This window comes from Megascapheus bottae, chromosome 18, assembly GCF_031878675.1.
Source record: "Megascapheus bottae isolate mThoBot1 chromosome 18, mThoBot2.hap1, whole genome shotgun sequence".
NCBI lineage: Eukaryota > Metazoa > Chordata > Mammalia > Rodentia > Geomyidae > Megascapheus > Megascapheus bottae.
In genome coordinates this window covers 25,290,570-25,304,551 of record NC_143526.1, presented here as the reverse complement: position 1 = coordinate 25,304,551, position 13,982 = coordinate 25,290,570, and the positions used below count along the sequence as shown (strand labels likewise).

General features: G+C 38.2%; 1 protein-coding gene across 3 annotated transcripts in view; it reads right to left on the bottom strand.

Moving 5' to 3' along the window:
* Positions 1-1,103: 1,103 nt before the first annotated feature.
* Gpcpd1 (glycerophosphocholine phosphodiesterase 1) overlaps positions 1,104-13,982 on the bottom strand; it is a 51,914-nt gene continuing 39,035 nt past the window's right edge. For 2 of the 3 annotated variants that reach the window (XM_090352027.1, XM_090352029.1), the window contains 7 exons: positions 13,899-13,938; positions 12,734-12,795; positions 10,317-10,382; positions 9,029-9,165; positions 8,239-8,374; positions 7,743-7,903; positions 1,104-2,480 (listed from right to left, as the gene is read on the bottom strand). In XM_090352027.1, coding sequence (XP_090208153.1) covers positions 2,291-2,480; positions 7,743-7,903; positions 8,239-8,374; positions 9,029-9,165; positions 10,317-10,382; positions 12,734-12,795; positions 13,899-13,938 — 792 coding nt within the window. In that variant the 3' untranslated portion in view covers positions 1,104-2,290. Of the gene's footprint in view, positions 2,481-6,699; positions 6,947-7,742; positions 7,904-8,238; positions 8,375-9,028; positions 9,166-10,316; positions 10,383-12,733; positions 12,796-13,898; positions 13,939-13,982 lie in introns of those variants that run through there. The other variant, XM_090352028.1, reaches the window with a different exon arrangement.

Genomic DNA, 13,982 nt, shown 5'->3' with positions numbered 1-13,982 from the left:
ACCTCTACATGTCAACAATGACATTGAAAAGCCATTCAAATTGTAAAGATGTAAACCAGTTTATTCCTAATAAAGTCTCTCCAATCAAAAGACCTCTTATTTAATAGTTGCGATATTTATTTCCTATGTCCATCACACTATGGAAATAAAAATAAAACAAGGTCCCTGGCCAGGAAGAGCCACAGCCTGTTACTTTGACGAACATGAAACTGCTAATGTAGGTTGTTCTCAGAGGCATGACTGACATGTGTGACCTTATGAGTAATAAGAACAGGTTCCTCCCTTTGATGGTGAATGTCTTGAGAAGTGTCACAGGGAAAAAGGGAGCGGCGAGGCTTCCAGACAAAGGAAATGTGGGCACAGACAGCCTGTGCAGGCAGGCTAGTGTCACACGGATTATTGAGGTGAGGTTGAGTAGGTGGCAGAGCCATCGGCTACAACATCCGACAGAAGCAGCGAAATTCCAGTAAAGCCACAGAGTGGCTGGAGCAGAGGAAAATGACAGCTATGCCTGAAAGTAGTCCTACAGAAACAATCACCTACTAACACTGGTTTCTAAGGAAGCAAGCAGCCAGCTGCGCACAGCAGTTCTGATCAGCCATTCCTAACAGATCTCCTGCTTGCTCTCCAGACTTTAGGAAATGGCAGTGGAAAGGAACCTAGGGGCACTGGGACATAGCCAGAAATGCGGGTATGTGGGTGGCCTTCTCATAAGGGAATGGCCACTGTAATGTACACAAAGGTTGCAGATGAAGACAACTTCCTCAGTTTCTGAAAGTACCTAATCCAGACCAAAATGTTAACCATCTCATTCAGTGTGGGAAAGTATACAGTACCCTTGCAGAAGCCTCCATTTCCTAAATGTTTTTTTCCACCAAGCATTAGTGTTACAAATAAGATTGGACCAAAGCTTCCATTTCTTGGCTTGAAAAAAAAATAGAATAACAATTTCAAGTCAACATTCTCTACTACTACCATGTCAATACATGGATAAACGGCCTTGGGAAGAATAGGAAACGTAGACATGAAAAAAATCCATTGCTTTGGGTCAATACTAAATTTGTTTCTCAGAATAACTTTACAAAACCATTCTACAAAAGTGACACCTTCTGGGAATTTCATTTAATAATAAAATAAATCTGTCATTTTATTTAACATTCATTCTTAAGTTACAGTTATTGTCATTACAATCTGCTTCTAATGAAAGAAACTTTAGTACAATCCGAAAAACATGCATAGATATATAGTAAGATATTCTACACTCCTAGATAAATTACATGCATGATATATTAATCAATAAAGAATACCAATGTAAGAATTCAGGACATTTATTTTTCTGAATGAACATTTAACTACTGTACAACACACCCAAAACAAAGCCCCATAGCAACAATGTGGAATAGGTCATGAGGCGCTATACGCATATTTAAAGTGCCTATGAATGGGCTTTAACTTTAGGCAACCAAATATTTTCAGTCCTTGACATCTTCTTACACTCACCTAGCACCACAGATGCAAGGATTTAACAGTAAACGTGTACAATTTCATGCTTAAACCCTAATACATGCACAAATCCAACTTATATTGTGATCTACTCTATTAAGTATGTTATACATACTGCTTACTATTTTATACGTTAAATTACCCTGCAGCATTTCAGAATTTTAACATTTATACAAAGCAACTTTTGAAAGACTTATGAAACAAGTTTCAAGGTTTACCTTCAGGCTAGTTTGGTTAAGCGGAAAAATGGCAGCAGCCTTAAGGTTCATACTGAATGAAAATGGGACATGTGTGTGTCAGCCCATGTAGAAACAGCTACGTACACAGATGGCACAAGATTTGCGCAGGTGAAATAGCCAGTGCAAATGCATGAATTTGAGGTACTTGTATTTCCATGGTCAGGTATAATTATGCATAGTCATTTTCTTCAAGTGCTAAAGACTTCAGACCTGATCAAAATGAGAAGTTCTAAGTGTAAATAATGAGATATTTTAATAGTTTATTTCAAAGTGCTAGGCTTTTTAAGATCTGTTTAACATTATAGGCTTTAGTTTACGAGTTACCAATACATTTTCTCATTGTTCAGAGAGTGACTGGTAATTATACCTGGCCAAGTGATTTAAATAGCATACTGGAAATTCTTGCAAGAACTGTAGTGAAAGAATAAAATACTTCATTATTGCTTTGTTGGACTGAAAAACCCACAAGTCATTAATAATGCTCAGTGATGAAAATGTGATACCCAGAAGAACATGCATGCCCCCAAATGGCCTCTGTTCAATAACCACTAAGCATTCTCCACATTATCAATGCCGTTGGCATCCACATGAATATCAGTCTCCCCACACAGAGAAGAGGGGACAAAGCGGCTAACAGTGGGACACAAACAACTCTTAAGCTCTGGTAATTCTTGCTTCAGGCGTTCCAATTGCTCCACTTGGAATATATTTGGCTGTTCAGGCATCCAATCATATATCCTATGGTGAAACAAACACAAAACACATAAAATAGTGCAATTTTAGGATTTAAAACTGCCTGACTTAACCTTTTCAAGCGAATTCATGCACAAGATGCCTGGAACACCCACATTTCAGAGCTTTTCTTTAGTTTCTAAAGATAAAAACATCAACTTTATTTAAAAATCATTTTCTGCCAGGTGCTATTGGCTCACACCTGTAAACTTAGCTACTCAGGAAGCTGAAAGTCCGTGACTCTTATCTCCTATTAACCACCAAGAAAACCAAAAGTGGCAATGTGACTCAAAGTGGTAGAGCTTTAGCCTTGAGCAGGAACAGTGCCCCAGTTCAAACTCCATGACTGACCAAATAAAAACTACAAACAAAACAAAACCCATTTTCTTCTTGGCCTATCTAAAAAAATGCAGAATAGCATCGTTTTTCTTTTGTATCCCTGATAACACAGCAATTAAACCAGAAAATCAAATCCAAAGTGTATTAATTATTCTGAAATTATCTGTTCTCTAAGTCACTCATTTGGCAATGCTACCTTTTACAGATGGAAAGCTTGTAAGAGCCAGAACTCATACACAGTTCTGACTTCAAAGTCAATAAAGATCAAGACCCAAAATGGATCCGAAAGAACCCTAGCACTGCTGTCAAGCATAAGAGTTTGCCTGGCATGCCACACTGTGAAAGCTAATTATGCAGGGCACTGCAAGAGAATCTTTGTGACATCCTAAGAGGGATGAAGTGTCTAAGATAATAAACACACGGACTCTATTAAACATATGACTGTAAGACTTTCTGATAGTTAAAAGTAAATACAGCCGGGCAAGGTGACTCACACCCACAATCCTAGCTACTCAGGAGGCTAAGATCTGAGGATCACGGTTCAAAGTAAACCTGGGCACTTAAGTCCATGAAACTCTTATCTCCAATTAACTTCAAGTAGCACTTTGGCTCAAGGGATAGGGCGGTAGTCTTGAGCTGAAGAGCTCAGAGACAATGCACAGGCCCAGAATCCAAGCCCCACAACCAACCAACCAAAAAAAAAAAAGTAAGTACAGGGGAGTGTAGCCTAGTGATAGAATGCTCAACAAGCATGCACAGAAGCACTGGGTTCAATTCCTTGGTATGTACCACATACACAGAAAAAGCTCAAGTGGTAGAGTTCAACCCTTGAGAAAGCACAAGGACAGTGCTCAAGCCCTTAACTCAAGCCCCAGGACTTGGGGGGGAAAAAAAGTAGATCTCAGGGTGTGGTTCAGTGATAAAACATTTACTTGCCCAGTGGTTTTGATGCCTAGCACTGAAGTAAAATACAGGGGAAAAAAAAGGGAAAAAAAAGGAAGTAACTTCTGAGCTAGTGCCAGTTGCTCACATCTATAGTACTAGCTACATGTGAGAGTGAGATATGAAGATTGTGGTTCAAAGTTAGCCCAGACAGGAAAGTTGGTGCATTTTTTTTAAATCTCCAGGTAACTACCAAAAAACTAGAAGTGGAGCTGTGGCTCAGGTGGTAGAGTGGTAGCCTTGAGTGCGAAAACTCAGGGGCAGCGCCCAGGCCCTGAGTTCAAGCCCTAGATGAGCAGGTGCTCGCGCGCGCACACACATGCACGCACACACAGAGAAAGAAGGGAAGAAAAACACGTGACACACAAAAAAAGTATGAGAGCTGGGCACTGGTGGCTGATGCCTCTGAGCTATGGGGGAGATCTGAGGATCACGGTTCAAAGTCAGCTCAGGCAGCCAAGTCCATGAAATACTTAATCCCAATTTTCAATCAAAAACATAACTGCATAAATATAAAATTTTACAATGGGCTATATACTCTATAGACATGTTTCATTACAGATTAATATGCATCTATGACACACAAAGCCTCAGCTTAATTTTATGTTCTAAAACCTAAGTGACTATTTGTTAAACATGACATTTGAAATATGATGTAAAAAAATCAATGTTAATAAATTCTTTAATTAAAAAAAATGCTTGAAATCAAGCTGTGTATCTACCACTTGAGCGGCAGAATACTAGCCTTTGAGCAAAAAAGCTCAGGGACAATACCCAGGCCAATAAACCCCACGCCCAACACAAATACAAAAACCATGCAAAAACTGGAGACAAAAAAAAAAAATGTGAACACTAGAAAACAGATATAAGTTTTGGGCTAAGTATTGATAAAGCTAAAGGAGCTACCTAGTGCCCAGAACAAAAAATAGATTCACTGGAAACTGCTAACAGAAATTCTCCCAGCTCCCCGATTACTTAGGGACTAGCAACCAATATGGCTTCACAGTCCTCAAGGTCAATGCACCAAGTGGAAAAATGACAGGGAAATACTGACCAAATTTGAATGGGAAATTATATCTTGTGCAAAATGAATCTAGTAACAACACTTCCAGATATAAAAGATTTAAAAACAATTACTTTCTATATCTTCCTTTCTCAAGTTAACTAGATAACTAGAGGCTACAGGAAGAACAAACACGGTGTATACCATGTTCCTGTCTCTCAGGAGAACATGTATGCCCCCCATGTTTATGAAGGATGTCCTGTTAACAGGAGTATGTGTTCTGAGAAGCCTTTCACCTTAGGGGAATATTCCCGTCGGTCAGGCCAGCATCTAGGCAGCCATGCTGCACATCACTATAGTTCTTTTTGGCCAAACACATGTTAGGAGAAAACTCTGCCAATGAGCCATATTTCCTAGTTCTACAAGTACAAGGGAAACAGAGGCAGCTTCCTGTTTGGCCAGTACTATCTCTGATAACAAAATTATATAATCATTTGAAAAGGGAAATCAAACAAAATACTAGAAACAAAAAAAGTTCGTGTCAGGTATTTAAAATTTACTGTTTTAATGTCTCTGTAAAGGGGGAAAAAAAATGTTGTGCCAGTCCATGAATACAGGGCCTGGGTGCTGCCCCTGAGCTCTTTTGGTCAATGCTAGCATTCTTCAACTTAAGCCACAGTTCCTCTTCTAGCTTCTTAGGATTAATTTTGTTTAATTGAAAATAAGACATTCCTGATGGGGCTAAGAAATATGATACTCAGATCTCAGTCTCTCTAGTAGATTAGAATTTCAGGTACGTACCTCTAGCACCAGCTGAGAAAATTACTTTCAAATACCTAAAATACTCACTATACCTCTTCTAAATGCATCAAATGCTCCAAACCACTAACCTCTCAGAACTTAAATTTACAAACATGCATACAAGAAAACATTTTAAGAGGTGGAGACTTGGGAAGACATATTGAAATTGTTTTTTTGGGGGGAGGGGCTAAGGAAATTTTAGATGTATACATGAAGTACTTTCGTTATATTTTAAAATACAATTTTCATAAGTAAACATCTGTTGTACTATAATCCACCTTGCCTTATATCAGACTTTGAGATCAATACTAGGCTGTACAGTCTCAAAATCCTATACCCCTGAAACTCCACCGAACCCCAGTTCAGGATTTTTTAAGTCTAAATTGAAAATCCTAACAGTCATTTTAACCATTATCAAAATTCCTACTAAGTTATTTCTCTTTAAAGAGACCAGACAGGAAGAACTTGTTACATTGTCATATAGTAACTTTCTGTTCTCTACTGTATATAAACACCTGATTCTAATCAAGGTCCCTGAGGTGAAGGATTCAACTAAAAAGCTACATACTATATAATCTCACATTACATTTTCCTTGCCTGAAAATGTGTGGCTGTTCCTTCCTCCATACACTTACCTAAATTATTCACTTAAAATTTTAACTTGCACTTAGAAAACAACTATTAAAAACACATAGGTTATAGTATTTTATGCAAAAATAACCAAATATGTTAAAAGGCGGGCAGTAGCTGGACTACAATTTAAAAACCAGACTAATTCACACAACAATGAGGGGAAAAGCTTTATTAAATAAGTGATATCACTTTGTAGAACAAAGAATAATGTGAACTAAATCCTAGGACAGTGTTTAAGTGGACTATGAATGTATCATTTCCTCTTTGCCTAAGACTACATGCCTATAATTCCACCAGCAAATAAACAACATTCTAACCCAGAACCAGTTTTAGGTTCTTTATGTTAAAGAACTGGTGGTTGTGAAACCTATACCAGAAAGATATTAAAAACAAAAACATAATAAAAACAAAAAACCCAGAACCAGAGTAAATTTTGAGTTCTTAGCCTATCCAGGCCTCTGGAGACAGTGATCACAGCAGGAAAAATGCCTTCGCTTATTTAGCTCAAGTCCTCATCTGTGTGTGTGCATCAGGCCAGGGGGTGCGGGTGTTTATGTGCACATGGAGCCAGAGGAGAGAGGCCAGAGAGAAAAACAGATAAGCATCATATTATTCATAGGGCATGTGTCAGGTGGTAGTAAATGATATGGAACAAAGTCAGGAAACACACTGTGAATCCAGGCTGCTATTTCAGTTGGGTTATTTCAGGAAGCCCTCTCTGAGGTAACATCCCAGGCTTGGCAGAAATCTTTCTCTGAAGAAAAGAGAAACAGCAGATAGGCAAATGTTTTGAATGAAAGGTTAGAAGGTTGGGAGGTAGAACAAGAATCTGGAAGGAAGAGGATCAGAGCCTTATAAAGACTTCTCTCCTCCAGAGGACATGGGAGGGATTTTAATAACAAAATGATCTGGCCTAGATTTTAAAAAACTCCCTCTGGCTGCAGTTAGTTATGAGAACAAACTGGAAGTATAGTTAAAGATAGGTACAAGGGCCAAGCTACATCAATGCACATGGGAGATAACAGAGGCTTAGTTGAGATGGGCAACAGTGAACACAGTAAGTGGATGTCTTTTCCACACACACATCTTTATACCCCAGAGCCAGTAAGAACAACCAGATAAAGAACAGTTGAATAGGGACTTGAACAGGAGCCATTTATGTCAAAATCAAGATGGTAGTAGAAATGGACATAAAAGCTTAAATTTGGCCAGGTCTCAAATTCAAGCACCAGGACTGGCATGAACTCAAGCCAGGGGAAAAGACCTAAATTTGAGACATACAACATTGTGTGTAAAGTGGGGAGCAGAGGGGGGGAGAGCAGGGGGATACAGAATTGTAAAGACAGTAACGAGAAAGAAGGTAGAGAAAACAGGTCAGGCAGACAGCTACCCTCACTCCAATATGGCTTAAAACATCTGGGTCAGGGATTGGCCATCTTTTATGATTCTGATATACTTCCAAAGTTAGCTTAAGTTTATTTGTAATTTTATAAAACCAAAGCTACACTTTTTCTAGTATTCCATTGAAATTTTTTACGAAAAACAAATACCTATCATAAATTAGACCATTAACTCCAAATTCCTTCAATTTCCTTCTGTTTTCAGGATCATTGGTATCATCACCCCAACAGAATATGACTAGTCCCTTAGCTTTTGCCTCTTGGATATAGGATGGGTTCCTGAGGAGGTCTTCAGTATGTGCATTTATCCCCTAAAAGGAAATTTTTACAAAAAAGGAAATTGTTACCAAAAAGAGTTGTTACAAAAAAGTAATATATTAAGTATTAATGGTGGCTTAGAGCACAAAAATGTTATAATTTCTTCTTACAGCTTGTTTATTCTACTTAATAGCTATTTCATATACATTCGCAAAATTTAATATATATAATTTATAAACAAATTAATGTGCATTCATTCTCATTTCTAAGCAGAGCTAGCTACTTGTTACATGTAAGTCAAAATCTTAAACATCAGCTGTGCAAAATAATATGAAATCTTATTTACTACTGAATAATAGGAAATTAAAAAATAAAAATTCAAATTTACCAGAATATTTTCGAACTGTGCAAAGCTCATTGCAATGGGGGTTGTTCGACATCTGAGGTCCATTAGTTCAGGGTAAATATCAGATTTTCCTTGAGTCAAAAATAATATGGGGTATTTATTCTGCTTTTGACGAACCCTAAAAAAAAAATTATAGAATACTTTTTTTTGTAGGAAGACAACCATAATGTTCTATTTTTATGTATGAGAAAATAATATAAACAAATTTTAAATCATTATTCAGCTATAATCACTATTAGCATATGTTGTCTTTTCATCAAAACATAAAAATGTAACAATTTTTTTTTATTCTAGAGTTAAAATAATCAGCCAAGCACTGGTGGCTCATGCCTTTAACCCTTGCTACTCAGAAGGCTGAGATCTGAGGATGGGGGTTTAAAGCCACCTTGGTACCAAAATCTGTGAGACTCATATTTCCAATTAGCCACCAAAAAACCAGAAGTGGCACTCTGAGCCAAAGTGGTAGAGCACTAGCCTTGAGCTGAAGAGCTCAGGGACAGTGCTCAGGCCTAATGTTTAAGGATTGACCTCTGCCCCCCCCCCACAAAAAAGAAAAAATAATCATCAAAAGTGGGTAATAAGTTAGCCCTTAGAGCTTACAGGCTGCAACCCCTCACAAGGCGTAGAGGGGAGGGTACCTGGACAAACCTAAGGAAGAGACATAAAAAACGTGGGCAACATGATGGGGGACAGGACAAATCAGTCCGTGGACATTTTCCAACCTTCCATCCATCACTGTACTGGGTCCTAACAACATTCCAAGAATACTCACATTGTGCAGATATCTGCATCAAATGAAGAAAATACTATTCTCCTCTTCCCAGAGTTTTCTAAAACAGTTTTTAAAATTATATCCAAAAACAGATTCATGTCAAAATATGTTGACAAGTTTCCATCCCATATTCCATCCTAGGAGGAAGAAAAGTGAAAATAAAAGCCATTAAACATTACATTATAGAATCACAGTGCTAGGGGGGTGGGGAAACCCTAAAAATATATACATCAAGTCACTGTTTAAAAACTTTAAAATATATTAAAGGTATACTAGAAGATATTCTGGGACACACAGACTGTGCAGATAAGCATTAATTATTTACAGTCCTCACATATACAGGAGATCTACACATATTCATTATAATTATGTTATTTTGTATTGTATCTTTTGTGTGTGTGTGTCATGGGGCTTGAACTCTGGGTCTGGGTGCTGTCCCTGAGCTCTTCAGCTCAAGGCTACTGCCCTACCCCTTGGTCCACAGGGCCACTGATTGCCTAGTTTATATGTATACCCGCACACCATTATTAAATATGTAAATAAGATGACACACAGAGACTGAATTCTTTTTTTTTTTTTTTTGCCAGTCCTGGGACTTGAACTCAGGGCTAAGCACTGTCCTTGGGCTTGTTCCTCAAGGCTAGTGCTCTGCTGCTTGAGCTACAGCACCACTTCTGGCTTTTCTATGTATGTGGCACATACATAGAATCAAACCCACATCTTCATGCACACTAGGCCAAACTCCGGGCCCCACCTACTGAAATTTTTATGACACGTTAACAATTTTTTTTTTTTTTTTTTTTTTGCCAGTCCTGGGCTTGAGCTCAGGGCCTGAGCACTGTCCTTGGACTTTCTCAAGGCTAGAGCTCTACCACTTGAGCCTCAGCACCACTTCCGGCTTTTTTCTATGTATGTGGTACTAAGGAATCGAACCCAGGTCTTCATGCATGCTAGGCAAGCACTTTAACCACTAGGCCAAACTCCCGGCCCCACATTAACAATTTTTTTTTTCCCTCCCCAGCTGAAGGGCTTCAACTCTGGGCCTGGGTGTTGTCCCTGAGCTTTTCAGTTCAAGGCTACCACTCTACCCCTTGAGCCACAGAGCCATATCTGGTTTTCTGGTGGTTAATTGGAGATAAGAGTCTTAGACTTGCCCAGCTGGCTTTGAATTGTAATCCGCAGATCTCAGCCTCCTGAAAAGCTAGGATTACAAATGTGAGCCATCGTGCCCAGTGAATCATTAATTTTAAAAGTACTCACATAACAGTATATATACAGAATCACTTACCCTTTGTTGGCATATCCACTTTATTTCTATGTTAAATCCTACATCTTCTGGCAAAGACTCTAAAACCTACAGTTTTGTTTGTTTTGGGTGAGATTGACAGCAGAATTAGAAAAAAAAGAACAGAAATATTACAAAAAGTAATCAGTAAGCATATGCTACTAGTAAGAATAAAATGTCTTGTTTCCAATATAAAAAGATAATGATTTTTTTCATATACTGACAATCTGGTTGATTATATTAAATTGGGAAGTAATAATTACAGCAAATTAAGCTGTGGCTTCCAATATGATTAATAACTATCACCACAATGATAGATATTTAACCTAAAATTCTTTTCATCATTCTAAACATCCAAGGTAAACTGTAGGCAAGAATTCAAGAAGACATCATGTTTTCTGTATTACATTCAAGTGTTAATATACTTTAAGACAATTATATGAAAAACTAGGCTTTTTGGTTATTTTGAATACGTAGTGCTAATGCTCAACAAATACCATTGCTAAGCAGGAAATACAGTATTCCCAACTGAAAAACCACACTGAGGTCCATACATCAAATGACTATCACCACACTTATTTAAGTAAACTTTTCTTTTATCTAAAGAAAATCATCTGGAAATTTGCAATCAGATTAGTTTGGCAGTCATAAGGGGAAAAAAGCAAGTGAAATATAAAGCTTAATCATTAACCTACAAAAAACTGTCATATGTATCTTTAAACACCAAACCAATATATAATATGCTGAGGAAAAACAAATTTGACATTTGTATCTATTTAAAAACTTCATAATTTTCTGCACCTGGGCTAGGTGTGGCTCGTGGTAGAGTATCTTCCAAGCAAATGCAAGGCTCTGAGCCCAAACATCCAGTACTTCCAATTTTTTAAAAAGTCAGTTAACATACATAACACATTTGGCATTTGATTTTATAATAGGAAATAAAGCATACAGGAGAAAAGATAAAGCCTGGGAGTGGGGTGACCTGGCATCTAGCCCATAGTCTGTTCTGTGAACAGCACATAAACCAGTACACCACATGGACTTTCTGCCCAGGCTGATGCCCATCTGTGATTCTCAGGTTTTAGATCCTACATTATTAGGATTCTAAGTATAAGACACTGACATTCAGATGTGATATCCTTTTTGGAAGAGTGACTATTAATATTTAATTTACCTTTAACCACTTGAGATAATCTTTAATGAGCTAACTCCTTGAATGGTGCATACCAAAACCCTAATGTACATAACTGAAGTTTTATCATAGATTGCTTACAGTTTCTAATTTATAGCACTCAGTTCACAGCAACCAGACAATACATTGTTAAAATTCACTAATATGTTCTATTTCCCCTCCAAAAAATCATTATGGAAATCATAAGCCTTTCAACTAGGAAATCTACTGTATCCTATATTGTCAGAAGAAAATAAAGGTGAGGGAGTGGAGGGCTGGTGGGTTACATCTGTAATCCTAGCTACTCAAGAGGCTGAGATCTGAGTATCACAGTTCAAAGCCAGCCTGGGCACAAAAGTCCACGAGACTCTTATCTCCAATTAATCCCCAAAAAACTGAAGTGGTGCTGTGGTTCAAGGGGTAGGGTGAGCTGAAGAGCTCAGGGACAGCGCCCACCCAGAGTTCAAGTCCCATGACTGACCAAAAAAAGAACTCCAAACAAAAAACAAACAAAAAATGGTGAGGTGAGTAGAAGTTTGGAGGAAGGGGGATAAGAAATGGGAAAGTAGACCTATCATCTATATAGGCTTTCCTGGAGCTATCTGAGGGATTCTTTCATGAGCTATCTAGCTTTTAAATACACAGGCCAGTTTTCAGAGTGAAAGTTTTAAAGATGTGTCACATTTTATGAAGTGAGAGTACTAAAAACTATTCTCTGATTGGAGTATGCTATTTCTCTCCAAATCTAAGAGACAGATTTCAATACTGGTTTGGTTTTGTTGTGTTGTTCCAGTACTAGGGCTGGAAGTCAAAGCCTGGTATTCTTGCTTAGCTTTTTTCACTCCCAGCTAGTACTAATACCAACTTGAACATGTATATCTCTACTCTCAGGCATAGCCTTCAAACATGAGGGAAATGCTTCTCCCATCGTCATCATCCTCTCACCCACTTTCCTGTGCCCTGTCTGGCCTTTTATGTAGAAATATGAGAATTTGCTATCAAATTAACCCACTGAGAATTTTTATTCTTCTTTGCAAGTACTTGCTACTAAAGAGCAATAAGCAACAGTTATCCCATGCAAAAAATCAAGTTTTACCTAAACACACCACAATGACAAACTTACATTAGTGAGGTTTTTGATAACACTTTTTTGTGTGTGTATGTGTGTGTGTGCCCAAATAGGAGAACAATATATTCAGGAGATTAGAGAACAAGGTGGCTCTGCCTTGGTTTTTCCAAAGGAACTTACCATCTTAAGAGAAGGAAATGGCTGATTTTCAGAAAAGGAGCTTTCTTCTTCAACCACAGATTCTAAATTTAAATGATTAAAAAAAAAATCTCAATTAAGAGTTGCTGCAATCTTTTCCTAAACTTTGATGAGAGCACGTGTGGGTGTCCATATTGCTGGGGTGGGGCACACTGTCAAATAGAGGCTCAGAGAAGCACAGGCAGTGCCAGGCATGGTGGCTCAGGCCTGTAATCCTATATACTCAGGAGGCTGACATCTGAGGCTGAGGTTCAAAGCCAGCCCAGGCTGGCTTTGAGACTCCTTTTTTTTTTAGTTATTATTTTACTTTATATTTATTTATTTTTTGCAGGTCATGGGGCTTGAACTCAGCTTGGGCACTGTCCCTGAGCTCTTCAGCTCCAGGCTACCGCCCTGCCCTTGAGCCAAGCCCCACTTCTCCTTTTCTAGAGGTTAATTGTAGATTAATATATAGAGGGGTTACAGTTACATTTGCCAGGTAATAGGTACACTGCTTCTCACACATTGATACCCCTTCTCATGTTTTTGTCCTAAGATTTTTATTTCCAATTAACCTCCAGAAAATGAGAAGTGGGACTTGGCTCAAGAGAAGGGCGCTAGTCTTGAGTTGAAGAGCTCAGGGACACTGCCCAGGCCCAAGGATAAGGTGGTAGCCTTGACCAGAAGACATTAAGGACATTGCCCAGGCAGAGTTCAAGCCCCATGACCTCGCCCCCCGCCCCCCAAAAAACCCCAAAACTACAAAAAGAGTCAGGCTGGATCTGGATGCTTGGCTCAGCAGTAGTTGCCTAGCAAGCGAAAGGATGTGTTCAAGCTCCCATACTGCCATATATAAATAACAAATCTGAACAAAATACAAAGGCGGGCCCAAGAAAGAGTAATTCAATAAAGAACACACACACAAAAAAATCCTGCAGAAATTCTGAAAAATCAAGTTAAAATTTTAGAAATGAAAAGCTAAGTCAAATAAAAAAGCTGATTATCAGATCTGTAAGTTACATAACACATGACATATATTCAGTTGAAAATTAATGTAAAGCCTTCACATAAAATGAAATTACACTCAAATGGCTCATGATATTTTTATGTGAATAAGAAGATATCAATGCTAATTGCAAAATGAAAAGTATTTCCATATTGTACGTACCTTTCCGATCTTTAGATTTTAGGGCAGTCACATGAGAAAGCTAAAAAAACACACACATAAGATGCAATTTAAAACACCTTAGTT